The sequence below is a fragment of the Zingiber officinale genome, chromosome 11A, assembly GCF_018446385.1.
Source record: "Zingiber officinale cultivar Zhangliang chromosome 11A, Zo_v1.1, whole genome shotgun sequence".
In the NCBI taxonomy this organism is placed as follows: Eukaryota; Viridiplantae; Streptophyta; class Magnoliopsida; order Zingiberales; family Zingiberaceae; genus Zingiber; species Zingiber officinale.
The window spans coordinates 81,211,266-81,223,689 of record NC_056006.1 but is presented as its reverse complement, the minus strand read 5'-3'; the positions used below and the strand labels follow the sequence as shown (position 1 = coordinate 81,223,689).

At 36.6% G+C, this 12,424-nt stretch overlaps 1 protein-coding gene and 1 pseudogene across 1 annotated transcript; both read right to left on the bottom strand.

Annotated features, from left to right (window-relative positions):
- Nucleotides 1-194: 194 nt before the first annotated feature.
- Nucleotides 195-749, bottom strand: LOC122031507. Its single transcript, XM_042590616.1, has one exon. It carries the CDS (start codon nt 747-749, stop codon nt 195-197), a length of 555 nt encoding a protein of 184 aa, XP_042446550.1.
- Nucleotides 750-5,445: 4,696 nt separating this feature from the next.
- On the bottom strand, nt 5,446-12,205 carry LOC122031118 (annotated as a pseudogene).
- Nucleotides 12,206-12,424: the final 219 nt, after the last annotated feature.

Here is a 12,424-nt window from a genome sequence, read left to right as displayed (position 1 = left end):
GATCACACGAAAGCACCACCAAATGCGCATCGTGGTCGAGAATCTGAACGCGGAAAGCTATTCGAAAGAGGAAATTCCCAACTTTTTTTTTACTCTTCAGCCTTTCTCCCAATTTTTTTAATAAGGATTAGACATTCACAATCACATCATCTCGTCCCCATTATAAAAGCAAGAAGATAAGCGAGCGCCGCGTATCAGACGGCAGGGAGCGACTCAGTCCGCCACGTAAGATCATATAGATCGTACGGTCCATAAATCTCATCAGTGTAATCAAACAGTCCGCCTTCTACCGCTTGTCCACCCTCAAACGCCCGCTCCTCCGGCCGCATCCCGAGCCCTAACCCATCGTAGCCGTCAACCGCATCGTCGAACCCCCAGATCCGGCTGAAACCGGCAACATCCGCCTCCGCGGCCGCCCCGCTCTCATCCGCCGAGGACGCGGCATCGGCCGGCGGGAGCCCGAGCTCATCGTCGGAGGCCTCATACAGGAACCCTAGATCAGGCTGCCGCGCCACCTCGAGTCCCTCTTCCGAGAGATGCGATACGGCCGGCAGATCAGCAGGGGACGGGAGGGAGATCTCCTCCTCCAAGCTCTTCATCACAGACGCGAGGTCCTGCTCGCCGGTGGGGCCAGCATCGTCGTCGAGTATGTCAAAGAGGAAGTCGACTCTCAGCCGCTTCACCTCAGTCGGCGCCGTCTCGTCGGCATCCACCTCGAAGTGGCGCTTGAGCTCGCCAGAGCGATCCATCCGTTTGGGAACAGGGATTGGACGTTCTAGCAAAGCTGTAGCCCGTAGCGTTATCACACCGACGACAAAAAAAAAAACCCCAAAGCAGAATGAGGGTGTTTTGGGCAGGCCGGAAAGACTTGAGTTGGGGGTTTATATAGGCATAGTCATGCGATTTCATTTATACCGAGGGTATTTTGGTGATTCTGAGGGCACCCACCTCACCACCTGCAACGTCACCGTCATGGATGCCATTCCTTGTCGCTGTCGCACTTCTCCAAAATCAATTGAGCGGACGTGTCCGTTGTCAACCGCATTTGAAGTCCCGATTTGACGTCCGGCGCCACCTGCTTCAGCGTCTCGGCTCGGTCGCAGCAGCCAGTAAGCCAGGTGACGTTAATTAAGGGGAATTATTTGTGGTTTGAGGTTTGTGATTTGTGGAGTACGATCTGCGAATACGTTTCGTGTATTGGAAATTTTATTTATGAAGCAATTAATAATTGGACAATGTTAAATAATTAAAATTTGATCTAAGACTATAAACGAGTGAGTTGAGTCAAGTTTTGAGATGTTCATATTTATTTGATAAAATAATCCAGTCAAGTTTAAAATGAACTAAATTTTTAAAATCATTGTTCAAGTTTGATTTGATTTATTTTTTAATGAACTTGTGTTTGTTTGAAATTTATTTTGAGTTTTACTTATTTAGATATTATCGAACTCTTAATTTAATCTTGATTTGAGTTTGGTTCGAACTTGATTTGAATTTTGTTCAAGCTTGGTTTGTTTAGATGTCATCAAGCTCTCAATTCAAGTATATTTGATTGTTTAAAAATTTTAATTGTTTGATTGGTTATTGAGCTTGATAATTTAAATTTATTTATTTATTTTTATTTTATTATTTATTTAACATATTGAAAATAATTTTATTAATGAATATGGTTCATGAAGATTGTTGACGAATGTTAATAAACTGAACACATGTATTCAAACTTACTTATTTTAATTTAACGAGCTATTAAACTTGTTTATTTTATTAATTTTATGTATATTGAACGAATATAAATAAACTCTTACCAAGTCGAATATTAAATTTATTCACGAACGTTTAATTCATTTACAATCCTAATTTAACCAACTAAAATATACTTTATAATTCATTATTAAAAATATTTTAATAATATCATCTTTATATATGAACTGTATGTAAATATTATAACTTAATTTTGATCATCAGATTTGGTCTAAAATCTAGATAGATTTACCGTTATCCATTTCCATACATTTCGATTCCAACAAAACGAAACAACGTTGCAGTACACAAAATTGGGCCACCAAATCCAATTGCTTAATCGACAAGAATATGGTCGATTGACAAAATCCATGTCCGGAAGCAGCCTCGTTGATTCCTAATCCTAACCCACGTCGCAATTAATTGGCGTAGCTGGTCGTTAAACCGGTTTCTAGGTTAAAATTCCAGCTCAATTAATTTTTGTGCATAAAAAAATAAAAATAGCAGCGAAGGTTGCGATTTAGGTGAAGGTTTGCGTGTTGATGTGAATTTGTTAGGCGCGCACGCGAGAGACGCGTGGGGGGGTTGGAAGAGGTGGGAAAATACGACGAAGTCGAATCGCTTCAACTATTTAGTCATTAATTATGACAGTCAAATGATGAATCAGGTCAACTTGTGGATATTCAATGACTACAAATCTTATCAAGAGATATCATCGTACAAAAATAAATAAATAAACATTTTAATTAGTCAACTATATACGATACAGGATGAGACAAAAAGATAGATCCTTTGTTTAAATGATCGCATTTGCCACGTGGGTCACAATGACCTTAAATAGCAAGCGAACGGTAAATTTTGAAATGAATCAGAAGAATTTCGGATTTTGATTTCTTATAACATCCACGCATTCCCGTCACAACTACTTTATTTAAAAATTTTAAATAAAATAATTAAAAAAAACTATCAACTATGCTATGTGTTTTTTAAATTTAAATTTAATAAATAAAACTTCTCTAAATTTAACAAATTAAATTTTTATCAAAATAAAATGATATATTTTTTAATCTTTCTCCTTTCACTCATTTTTTTCATCTCTCTTTCCACTCATTCCATAAAGAAAAATGATATACAAATAAAAGTCACATATAAATTAATAGAACCCATAAAAGTAAAAATTATGGATTATTAATTTACGTATTTATCGTTGAGATTTTTTTTAAGATTATATTATTACTTTCTACAAATGTAATAATAAAAAATTAGAAGGAATAGGAAAATATAATAAAAAAATTAAAAATAATGAAAATTTTAGGATAATTGATATAGTGTAGTGAAAAATGATTGTCTAAATTTAATAAAATAAGTTATTTAACCTAAATTTTAGATATATTGATAGAAAAAAAATAATATGAGTGCTCTTAGAAAAATATGGAACCGTCACATCAGTGACTTCCCCAGAGTCGGCCCCACAAATATGGAGAGAGTCGGCCCCATAAATATGGAGAGGGGTAAATATAGGTACACAGTTCAAAGTGCATCGGCGGGATGCTAACCCAAGGTAATGACACCTTGAGCATTGAACCCTAAACTTATCGGCCACGAAACCATGCTCCAGTTGTGCTAAAGCCCTGCTCTTGAAGCATCTATATCAATTATCCTATCTAAAATAATTAATTTAAATTAAAAAAATATTTTATTAAATTTAAATATCTATTTTTTATTATACCATATAACAACTTTTTTTTAATTTTTTTTTCTAAATTTATTTCATAAATTTAGAAAACGACTATTTATAAATATAAATATTAAGAAATAAATATAATAGTTAATGTAATATTTTTTAATTATCCTATCAAAAATTAAGATAAAATTTGAAGATACGATGATTTGGTTAGATACTCGTATGTCAAATAAAAACAGTTTGTACAGGAAAAGGAGCACGCACGAGGTGCACGTGAGGGGTGACGTGCCCTCGTGAGGCCGAGCAAGGAGCGGGGTGGCGGCGACTTTTACCGACGCCGCCCCCGGCTTCTTAAATCCACCTCGATCCTCCCTCCTTCGCTCGCCAGCCACCTCCCAATTAAATCAATGGCGCTTCAGTTCCATCTCTCCCTACCATTCCACCCCCTACTCCTCCTCCTCCTCCTCCTCCTCCTTAGCTTTACTTGCCCACTTGCCCTGATTTCGTCGCCCTGCTCTCGGGTTCGCTTGGTGCAGGTCGGGAACCGATCGGTCGTCGGCGCCGTCGCGGACGACGTATAAGCTGACTTGCCTCCCCTTGCTGCTGCTGGCTCGGTTCCCCACTTGCATCAAGTGAATTCGAGGATACTTGGCGAAAAAGGAAGCTCCTTGAATGTTTGGATTCGAGTCTTCAATCGATGGCGGTGCTTCTTATAGTGCCTTTACCATCTTGCAGTTTTTGCTTGAGTTTCGATTAAAGATGGTGCTGCCTGCTTTTCCTCTCTTCGACTTGAAGCCTTGTCACTTGACAATGATTTGGACTTGTCTGAATCTGATTCATTTGGTGGAAGCTAACTTTTAAGCCTAATGCTTAGGTTTTTTTTTTTGTTCCTTTCCTTTTTTTAGCTTGATTCAGTTCGAGGAATTACGATAGCAAAATAATAATTATGATTAGGTTAGGAGCTTTATGGTTGAAATGGTGATGTTTCTGTATTTTGCTTTTCTGTAGAACTGTAACTACTTGGATTTCAGAAGTTCTTTAGCTAATCGGCGTCGTAACATAACGATAGCAGGCTGGGTTTTGTTCTTCATGTCTTTGTAGTATTCTAAGCAGATCGACGATAGCGATTCCTGTTTTAATTCTCTCATATTTTTTTAAGAAAAATCATGATCTTTATGGCTATTGGTCAATTATCGAATATTCAATAATGTCTATCATTAGCCTCGGCTGGGGCTTGCTGGAGATTACCATGGAAAAGGTCCATCATTAGCTTCAGCTTTGAAAGGAAAGATCTAGATATCGTATTGGCATATTATTGTGCTAGGTAGGCAAGCCTTGCACACTCTGGGAAACAATTTTAAGTTAAATTTGGATGCTAATAACAACTATCACCCTGGCAATTTGCCTGCCATGGCACTATCTCTCATATTAAGAAAATATGGTCATGGAGTGAAATTTATGAAATAGATTAAACAACTTTCTTCAGGGTCGAGATCGAGAGTAGAAATGCTAGACGACAATGAATCGAGCAGGTAAAATGTGGCAGTAACGGACAGGCTGGTCAGACAAGAAATGTACTCAATGGCATCGATGCCCTTCTCAGCCAATGACCACTGGCAACAAAGGAATGAAGATGCTGGAAAGAAGACAAAGGTGTTGGAATCTTTTGACTTTTATCATATGCTCTACTTTGTTTTTCGTCCTTTTTTTTTTATAAAGTAAGAGTTTGAAGAATCTTTTAGTAAATTTTATGTTGTTTGTGTTTCTTATGTTTTTTTGTGTTTACAGCAAGGAATTAGGACTGGTAAGAGAGAAGGGAAAGAGAGAAATCTTGAATGATCTTTACTTTAAAAAGGGGAATAGCAAGAAATGGGCAGTCCGGTGCGCCAATGCGCTCTTCGTTTTGTTCTTTACTGCATCAGTGCCACCTTCACTACTAATTATACATTGCATATTCAAATGGCTGTTGCTTGATGCTCTTAAGGAACGTTCATGCCAAAAGAGAAACATAAAAAAGCGCATTTAGCAGAAAACAATTCGATTTTCATGACAACAATGTGTTTTCAAACTCTTACACTAGCAGAATACAAGGATGTATATATGGTTATCGATTCAATTAGGAGGGTCGCTATTTTGAATAAGATCTTGAAGCCATTATCAGTTACAGCAGAGGAAGTAGTGAATGCTGTAGTCTCCTCAAAGACATCTAATAAAATAACTAATGCTTGGTGTAAAACCTGAATCTTTTCAAGTTTCAGACACCTAAAGATACAACAGAGCATGCAAGTTGCCTAGCAGAAGATGGCTTCTGCCAACTGGTGTTTTCAATCAGAATCCAAGGTGATTAGGCGCACAAGTCCCTGACCTTATCCGACAGCCCATCCATGGACTCATCTGTGTGTTCTGGTATAGGCTCTTCCTGAAATATCAACCAAAAAAATCTAGTATCAGCACTCTTTTCTGGAAGATAGTGTTTCCCCTTTGAATAGCTTGTAAATGGAATGCTTGGGGTAGAAAACAAAATTTACTATCCCAGTGAGAAAAAAAAGGAGCACAGCTGATATAACAGTTTAATTCACTTAAGAAGTAGGATCGACTGATCCTGTTAACTTTCAATATACCCAGTACAACAAATTCATAATAGTCAAGCTACCTCCACTCCGACCTAGTTGGTTACTCATGATATTTAACTATTGCTTCTGTTCAATCCAGAACACGAAAAATGTGCTCATTTTCAATATATCTATAGACAAATTCTTTGACATATTGGATACACTGGTCAATTTTACTTGCAATCATGAATCACCAGTTGATATGATGTCAAAACCATTATTCCTGCCATAATACTAATGTATTGTCAAACTAAGCCACATATATTGTCAGTTTTTATGTTTTTAATCAAAATTTAAATATGTCAATTCTTCTATTTTAAGATTGCAAATTAGAAAAACTCAGATGAAAATTGCCCCTTACCTCTATATCCAATTTTCCTTCGACATTTACACACTTGGATGCACTAATACTAGCACTCTTCAGCAAGCTACGGGCACTTGTATTTGGTTTATTCACGCCATTTTCCATGACTGATGTCTTGTCTGGTTCTACTTGTGATCTGGGAGGGCTTTGAAGGGTGGTTCTGGCAACAGATTCTGCAGTCCTCTTCTCGAAATCATTATTCTGATCAGTAGTTTCAACTTTTGATGCGCAAACCCTCTCCCTATCACAAGAAAACAAAATTCACGTATACAAAATGGAATTTATGTCAATTCTGGATACTTGTTTGATCAATATACACACAGCACACCAGTAGAATTAGATGTACCACTAACTTAAAATTACCAGTTTATACTTGAACACTACCTTGGCAAAGATGCATGTTGTCGCTGCAGAGGAGAACTTCTTTCACCCTTGCCATAATGCTCTTCCAGATGTGCAAATTGGCGTTTAAAACGATCAACTCCACTGTTCCTCAGATATTGAAACATTGTAAGATGCAAGTAGCTCAAAGCAATTCACAAAACAATAAAACAACATCCCCATGATATAGCAAAAATTCAGGAAGAACTTCACATCAAACAATGCAAATGAACTACATGTTTGAATATCAGTCTACCTAATCAAACAACATTTGTGAGCTTTGATATTTAGTAATAGCTTTTTGAATGGCAGCACGTTCTTATTCGATAAGAATAGGAAAGAGGAAAGAATCTTTGTCAAATTCCTTATTTTTGTTCACTAAGCACAAAATGGAATATGGGTTTGAAAGATGAAGAGTAACAAAACTACAATCCTACTTTAAAAAATCTAAGATTATTGAATAGAGACCGTGTATAGGAAGACATACAAGTCCGAGAGATTAATTACATCCTAACATTCTTAATATTGAAGAGAAATTTGATTGTGGGGAAAAATAGTATGCAAAGAACATTTTCACTACCAGCAGCTACTGTCAGAGTGTGTGTGTGTGTTTACTTTCTTGCTACTCTCAACCAAATCCCACAGCAAATTGGGTGCAAACTAAAATATATTAGCAACAAACCCTCATAAAAAAAATTCATGACAAACTCAATTACAGTATGAGCCAAAGTTGACAGTGCATAACAATGGGGAAAGTAAAAAAAACAAGGCTAATTGCTTTATAGCATATATTATGTGTCATTTATCAATATATGAAAAGAAAACCTTGAACGTCTTTGTCTATATCAAGATTATGCTTCTCTCTTTATGATCTTAAGTCAATAATATTTCTCTTCATGTAAAGGAAAGATGTAGCCCGTCAGTTTATAATATTTCTCTTCATATTTAACTTTAACTTTAACATGGTCCAAAACATTCTATTATTATTTACAGATTAATGAACATATAAGGTAAATTTCATAAAAGCTTAAACGGGTAAAAGGTGCAAAAAGCAAAAGCTTTAACATCAGTTAAAACGTGTTCTACAAAATCTTAAAGGAAAAATCTAATTAAAAGCACACCTGGGGTACATGAAGCTAGTCTGTTCTCCACCTCGAAGATACTCCTGTAGCATCAGGGGATGGTACTCCAAAATCTGTTTGCTTCCAAAAGGAAACCCAATACATGTTATACATGGAGCAATTATGAGTAAGAGAAAAGCAATAAAGATATATCGGCATTTGGTGCCGTACCTCTCTGTATATTAGTTCTCTTACATCATCTTTTGTCAATTTCTTCCTTTCAAATTCAAATTCAAGTTTGGAGATCGGCTGTGTTGATGGTTCCCTGTCTACATTTGCAAGACCCCGGAAGTATGGATCTGCTAAAGCCTGAAAAAGAACCAATATAATGATCAACCAAATAAAAAAATAGTCAATCAGCATCTTTCATATTTTATCTGAATCCTACAGTTGTTAATAAACTAAGATTAAGAAACAAATCTTACTTCTTCAGCACTAGGTCGATCTTTTGAATCAAATGCTAGTAGACGCTCTAGTAAACGAAGCGCCAGTGGATCAACATTTGGGAACTTCTGCGAGAATGGAACTGGTTGTTTTCATTACGTAAATATGAAATCCTATCTCACTCAAGTCTCTTCAACTACATTACTTCTTTGTTTCAAACCGAGGCCAAAACCAAGACAATAGTTAAAAGGAATCCAATGTAGAGTTTCATTGTAGGAAATCCAAAAGGAAGAGGAAATGTTCTACTCTACCTGTAAAAGTTTTACTAAGAAAGCTGGACACTGATTTTATATGTTATTATCACTTTGCATGAATTAGATTGCTATTTAATTTCATTGCCATCGATCGAGCATAACAATTAGAAATAATTTTACACAATTAAGAACCTTAAATATGCAAAATTAATTTTTAATGGTAAGTTTAGAATACACGACAAGTGTGCTATTTGATGGTTGAAAATGAAGATTACAGTCAAATAGTATATATAATTGATCTTTCACTCTCTTTGATAAAAACAATAAACACGAGATGTGGAGAAACTGGAATTTGCGTAAGGACATTAGATGGATTACAAGCATCAATTACCGCTGCCATCCTATATGAAACAACTACATGCCTTGTCACTTAGTACCAAAAAGAAAATCAAGGTTAACCATTGACTCAGCAGCATAATCTAACAGAAAGGTACATTGGTCAATATCATAAAAATAACAAGGAAAAGAACCAGTTCATTTTATTTACACATTTTCCATCTGGAGTATTATTCAAGTAGAAATATAAACTGAGTGCATGTTCAAAGGTAAGAGCACAAATGATAATATACAATCAAGAAATTGCTTTCAGCAGAAGGTGTTCCAAGAAAATCAGTCATCAGATCCAACTGATGAACCACATTCTTTCCAGGAAATAATGGCCTTCCAGTTAGCATTTCAGCAAATATACAGCCTATGCTCCAGATGTCAATTCCTGGTGTGTACTGCAAAAGGCAAACATAAACCAGGAGAATCATTTTAACATAGTATAGGTCAGTAAATCACACAACAAATAGGCCAGTTTTCTGACATTTGCTATCAAGCAAGGAAAGAAAGGTAAATCACTTTCGAGATTGTATATTTCGGTAAGAAGCATCTGCTGGAAAAACAAAGGGCACAAGTAGAATACTTAAGATTGATTTTACACAAGAGATTATCATGATCAACAATTTAGCCTGTTTGTTAGCATCAACAAGCCTGTTTTTTACATAGGATAACTACAAGCTACAAATTTGACTCAGTTTTTGCAATATGCTTATTAAAATATAGCTAAACTATAAGTAAAAGAGTGGGCAACGTGGTGAAAATACAAAAATAACTAAGAAGTTTGCCATAATTTTTACATACATCCACACGTTCACAGTAGAAGTAATGCTGACATAAATATGCATATTAAATAATTTATTTTCAAGACCTAAATGATGAAACAAAACAACTTAGAAATTTGCAGTAAGAAGATAAAATCTCACTTCATATGTACAAGAATAAAATTGAAGTAAACATAAGCCGTGTAAAATGGTTATCCCAAGATTGAGATTTGTCATCATATCTTGAAGCGGGTATAAAAGATCGACTGTATGGAGTTTTCATTACTGTCTTGTATTTATTAACATGCCGTAGATCAATCAAAAATCAGTGGACAATTAGGAACACAAAAGTACACAAAAGATTAGTAATGGAGATAATATAAGGTAAGGTATCAAAAAAAAGATATTTCTGCATAAAATGAATCATAATAGAAGCTTTAAATTGGTAGAAATGATCAAGCGGTACTTTCCTATGATTCCGATCTAGAGTAATATTCCTATTCACTGATTAAAAAAATAACTATTCAGAACGAATTAATCCTTTATTTATTTTTTCAAAGTACCCGCCTCTGAGATAGAAGAATAGGAATAAAAGAAATGAAATATAATATTCGAATGAATAAAAAAAATCTTTATTTTTTCTTTTTCCTATGCATATACATCCAAATAGATGAAATTCTTATCATTATTTAATTTATGAAAAATTCCTCTAATTATTCAACAAACTTTAATAATGCTTAAGGAGAAAGAACAGACATCAAATACAAGTATTAAAATAGCCAACAAGTTGGGACTAAATATATGGTCAGAAAGAACACATACAGTCCAAAAGATAGCAGATGGAGCATCATTAAATGATGCCCGGGCAAGACCAAAGTCGCAAATTTTCAGTTTGCAGTCTGCATTAGCAAGTATATTCTTGGGCTTTAGATCGCGATGGAACACATTCGCTGTCACAAAAAAATGCACAGTGTTGCATGTTTAGATAAAATCCTCATCGCAAAGTTCGAATACTACTCAATAGAATTAAAAGAAAGGGAAAAAAAAACCTGTGTGGATATATTTTAGAGCTCGAAGAAGCTGGTATAAGAAGAACTGATAATGTTCTGGAGTGAGATCATCGTTCGCCTTAATAACTTGGTGAAGGTCTGATTCCATTAGCTCAAATATGACATATATGTCTCTGAATTCTCTCCGAGAAGGAGGAAGCATTATGTGCTTAATTTCAACAATATCAGGATGCCGGAGAAGTCGTAGCAACTTAATCTCTCGGAGGATACGAGTAGCATCAGAAACATGCTCAAACACATCATTTATTTTTTTTATGGCAACCCTCTCTCCTGTGTGAGTGTCAATAGCAGCGGCCACCACACCATAACTTCCCTTGCCAATAACCTCCTGTATCTGATATTGGCTAGCTTCGCCATACTCCGTGAAAAATTCATTGTCAAGCATGCTCTGGTGTTTAATAATTAGATAAGGAAAATCAGATAAAGGAATTACAGGACGAATCTTAAGTCAAACAATATCATCCACATTAAGTAATGAATTCTTATATAAAGGCACCCAAACAGATACTAAGATGACAAAGATCTTAGCCCATAGTCACCTCTCTGCTAGGATTTTAGCAAAGGCTTCGGTCGGAAAACCCACCTTTATGTCCAACCTGGTAGGAGGTTGAAAATCAAGAGAAAAGAACTTCGAGAAAGGACCGTCCTCCTCCTCCTCGAAAAGATCAGGAACTCAAATTTCGATGCGAACAATTGGAACCCCCAAATTGTTTCATTTTTGTTGAAAACAACGGGAGTTATAAATATTAGCACGGATCTTACCTACCAAATAAAAAAGGGGTGGACAAAGGCGGAAGAGCAAACGATGCCACAATTAAAAAAAAATGAAGATGTAGACTGTGTCAATCTAGGAGCGATGAAGAGATCAAAGGGCAGAAAAAAGCAGTAAAGTTCAATGCTTTTCCATCGGCCAGGAAACTCGAGGGTACCTTCTTGTAGGGCTGTTCGATCGGCGGCATCTTAAAGCGCTTGGGGACACGGATGTGGGGGAGGCCTATGAGGTCCAAATCCTCGACGATCCGGAGCTCCTCTTCGTCCCCCTCCTCACCGGACTCGTCGAAGGCCGGATCGTCGTTCAGGAGAGAGGCAGCGGCGGAGGATCTATGCGTTCGGCGATGGAACCAGCGACGGACACCGTCCACTATTGCTCCTCCCCCCATATAAAGGCGGCGTCAGCGGCGTCTGGGACGCGGACAAGGACTCCGATGCGGCAGATCAGAGAGCGGGAAGGCTCGGCGATCGCTGCATTGAATACTAGATCTCTCTCTATCTCTCTTTCTCTAACCCTCGCAGCACATTCGGCTACTCAACTCAAGTTTTCTATCTCGATCTCTTTCTCTACTGCACTTTCGAGCAGATTTCGAGCAGGATGGAAGACTTCGCTTGTGCCTTCTCCACCCTGGAAAAATCCGAATTTTTTTTTTTAACATTTTTAATTATTAAAATACCATAACTAAATTTCTACTCCAGCGCCTACTACCGAAGGTATCCCTATCAATATCATACGAGTGTTCTCATCATCCCAACTATTTCCACAAGCAAAAAAAAATTTTCAAAACAGTTTTTTATTTTTTTAATCGACGACCTAATCAAATAGCTTAGAATGATAAATCACAGATTAAATTGACCAAAACCTAACAAAATAGAATTTAATCATTCTGCGTGACTT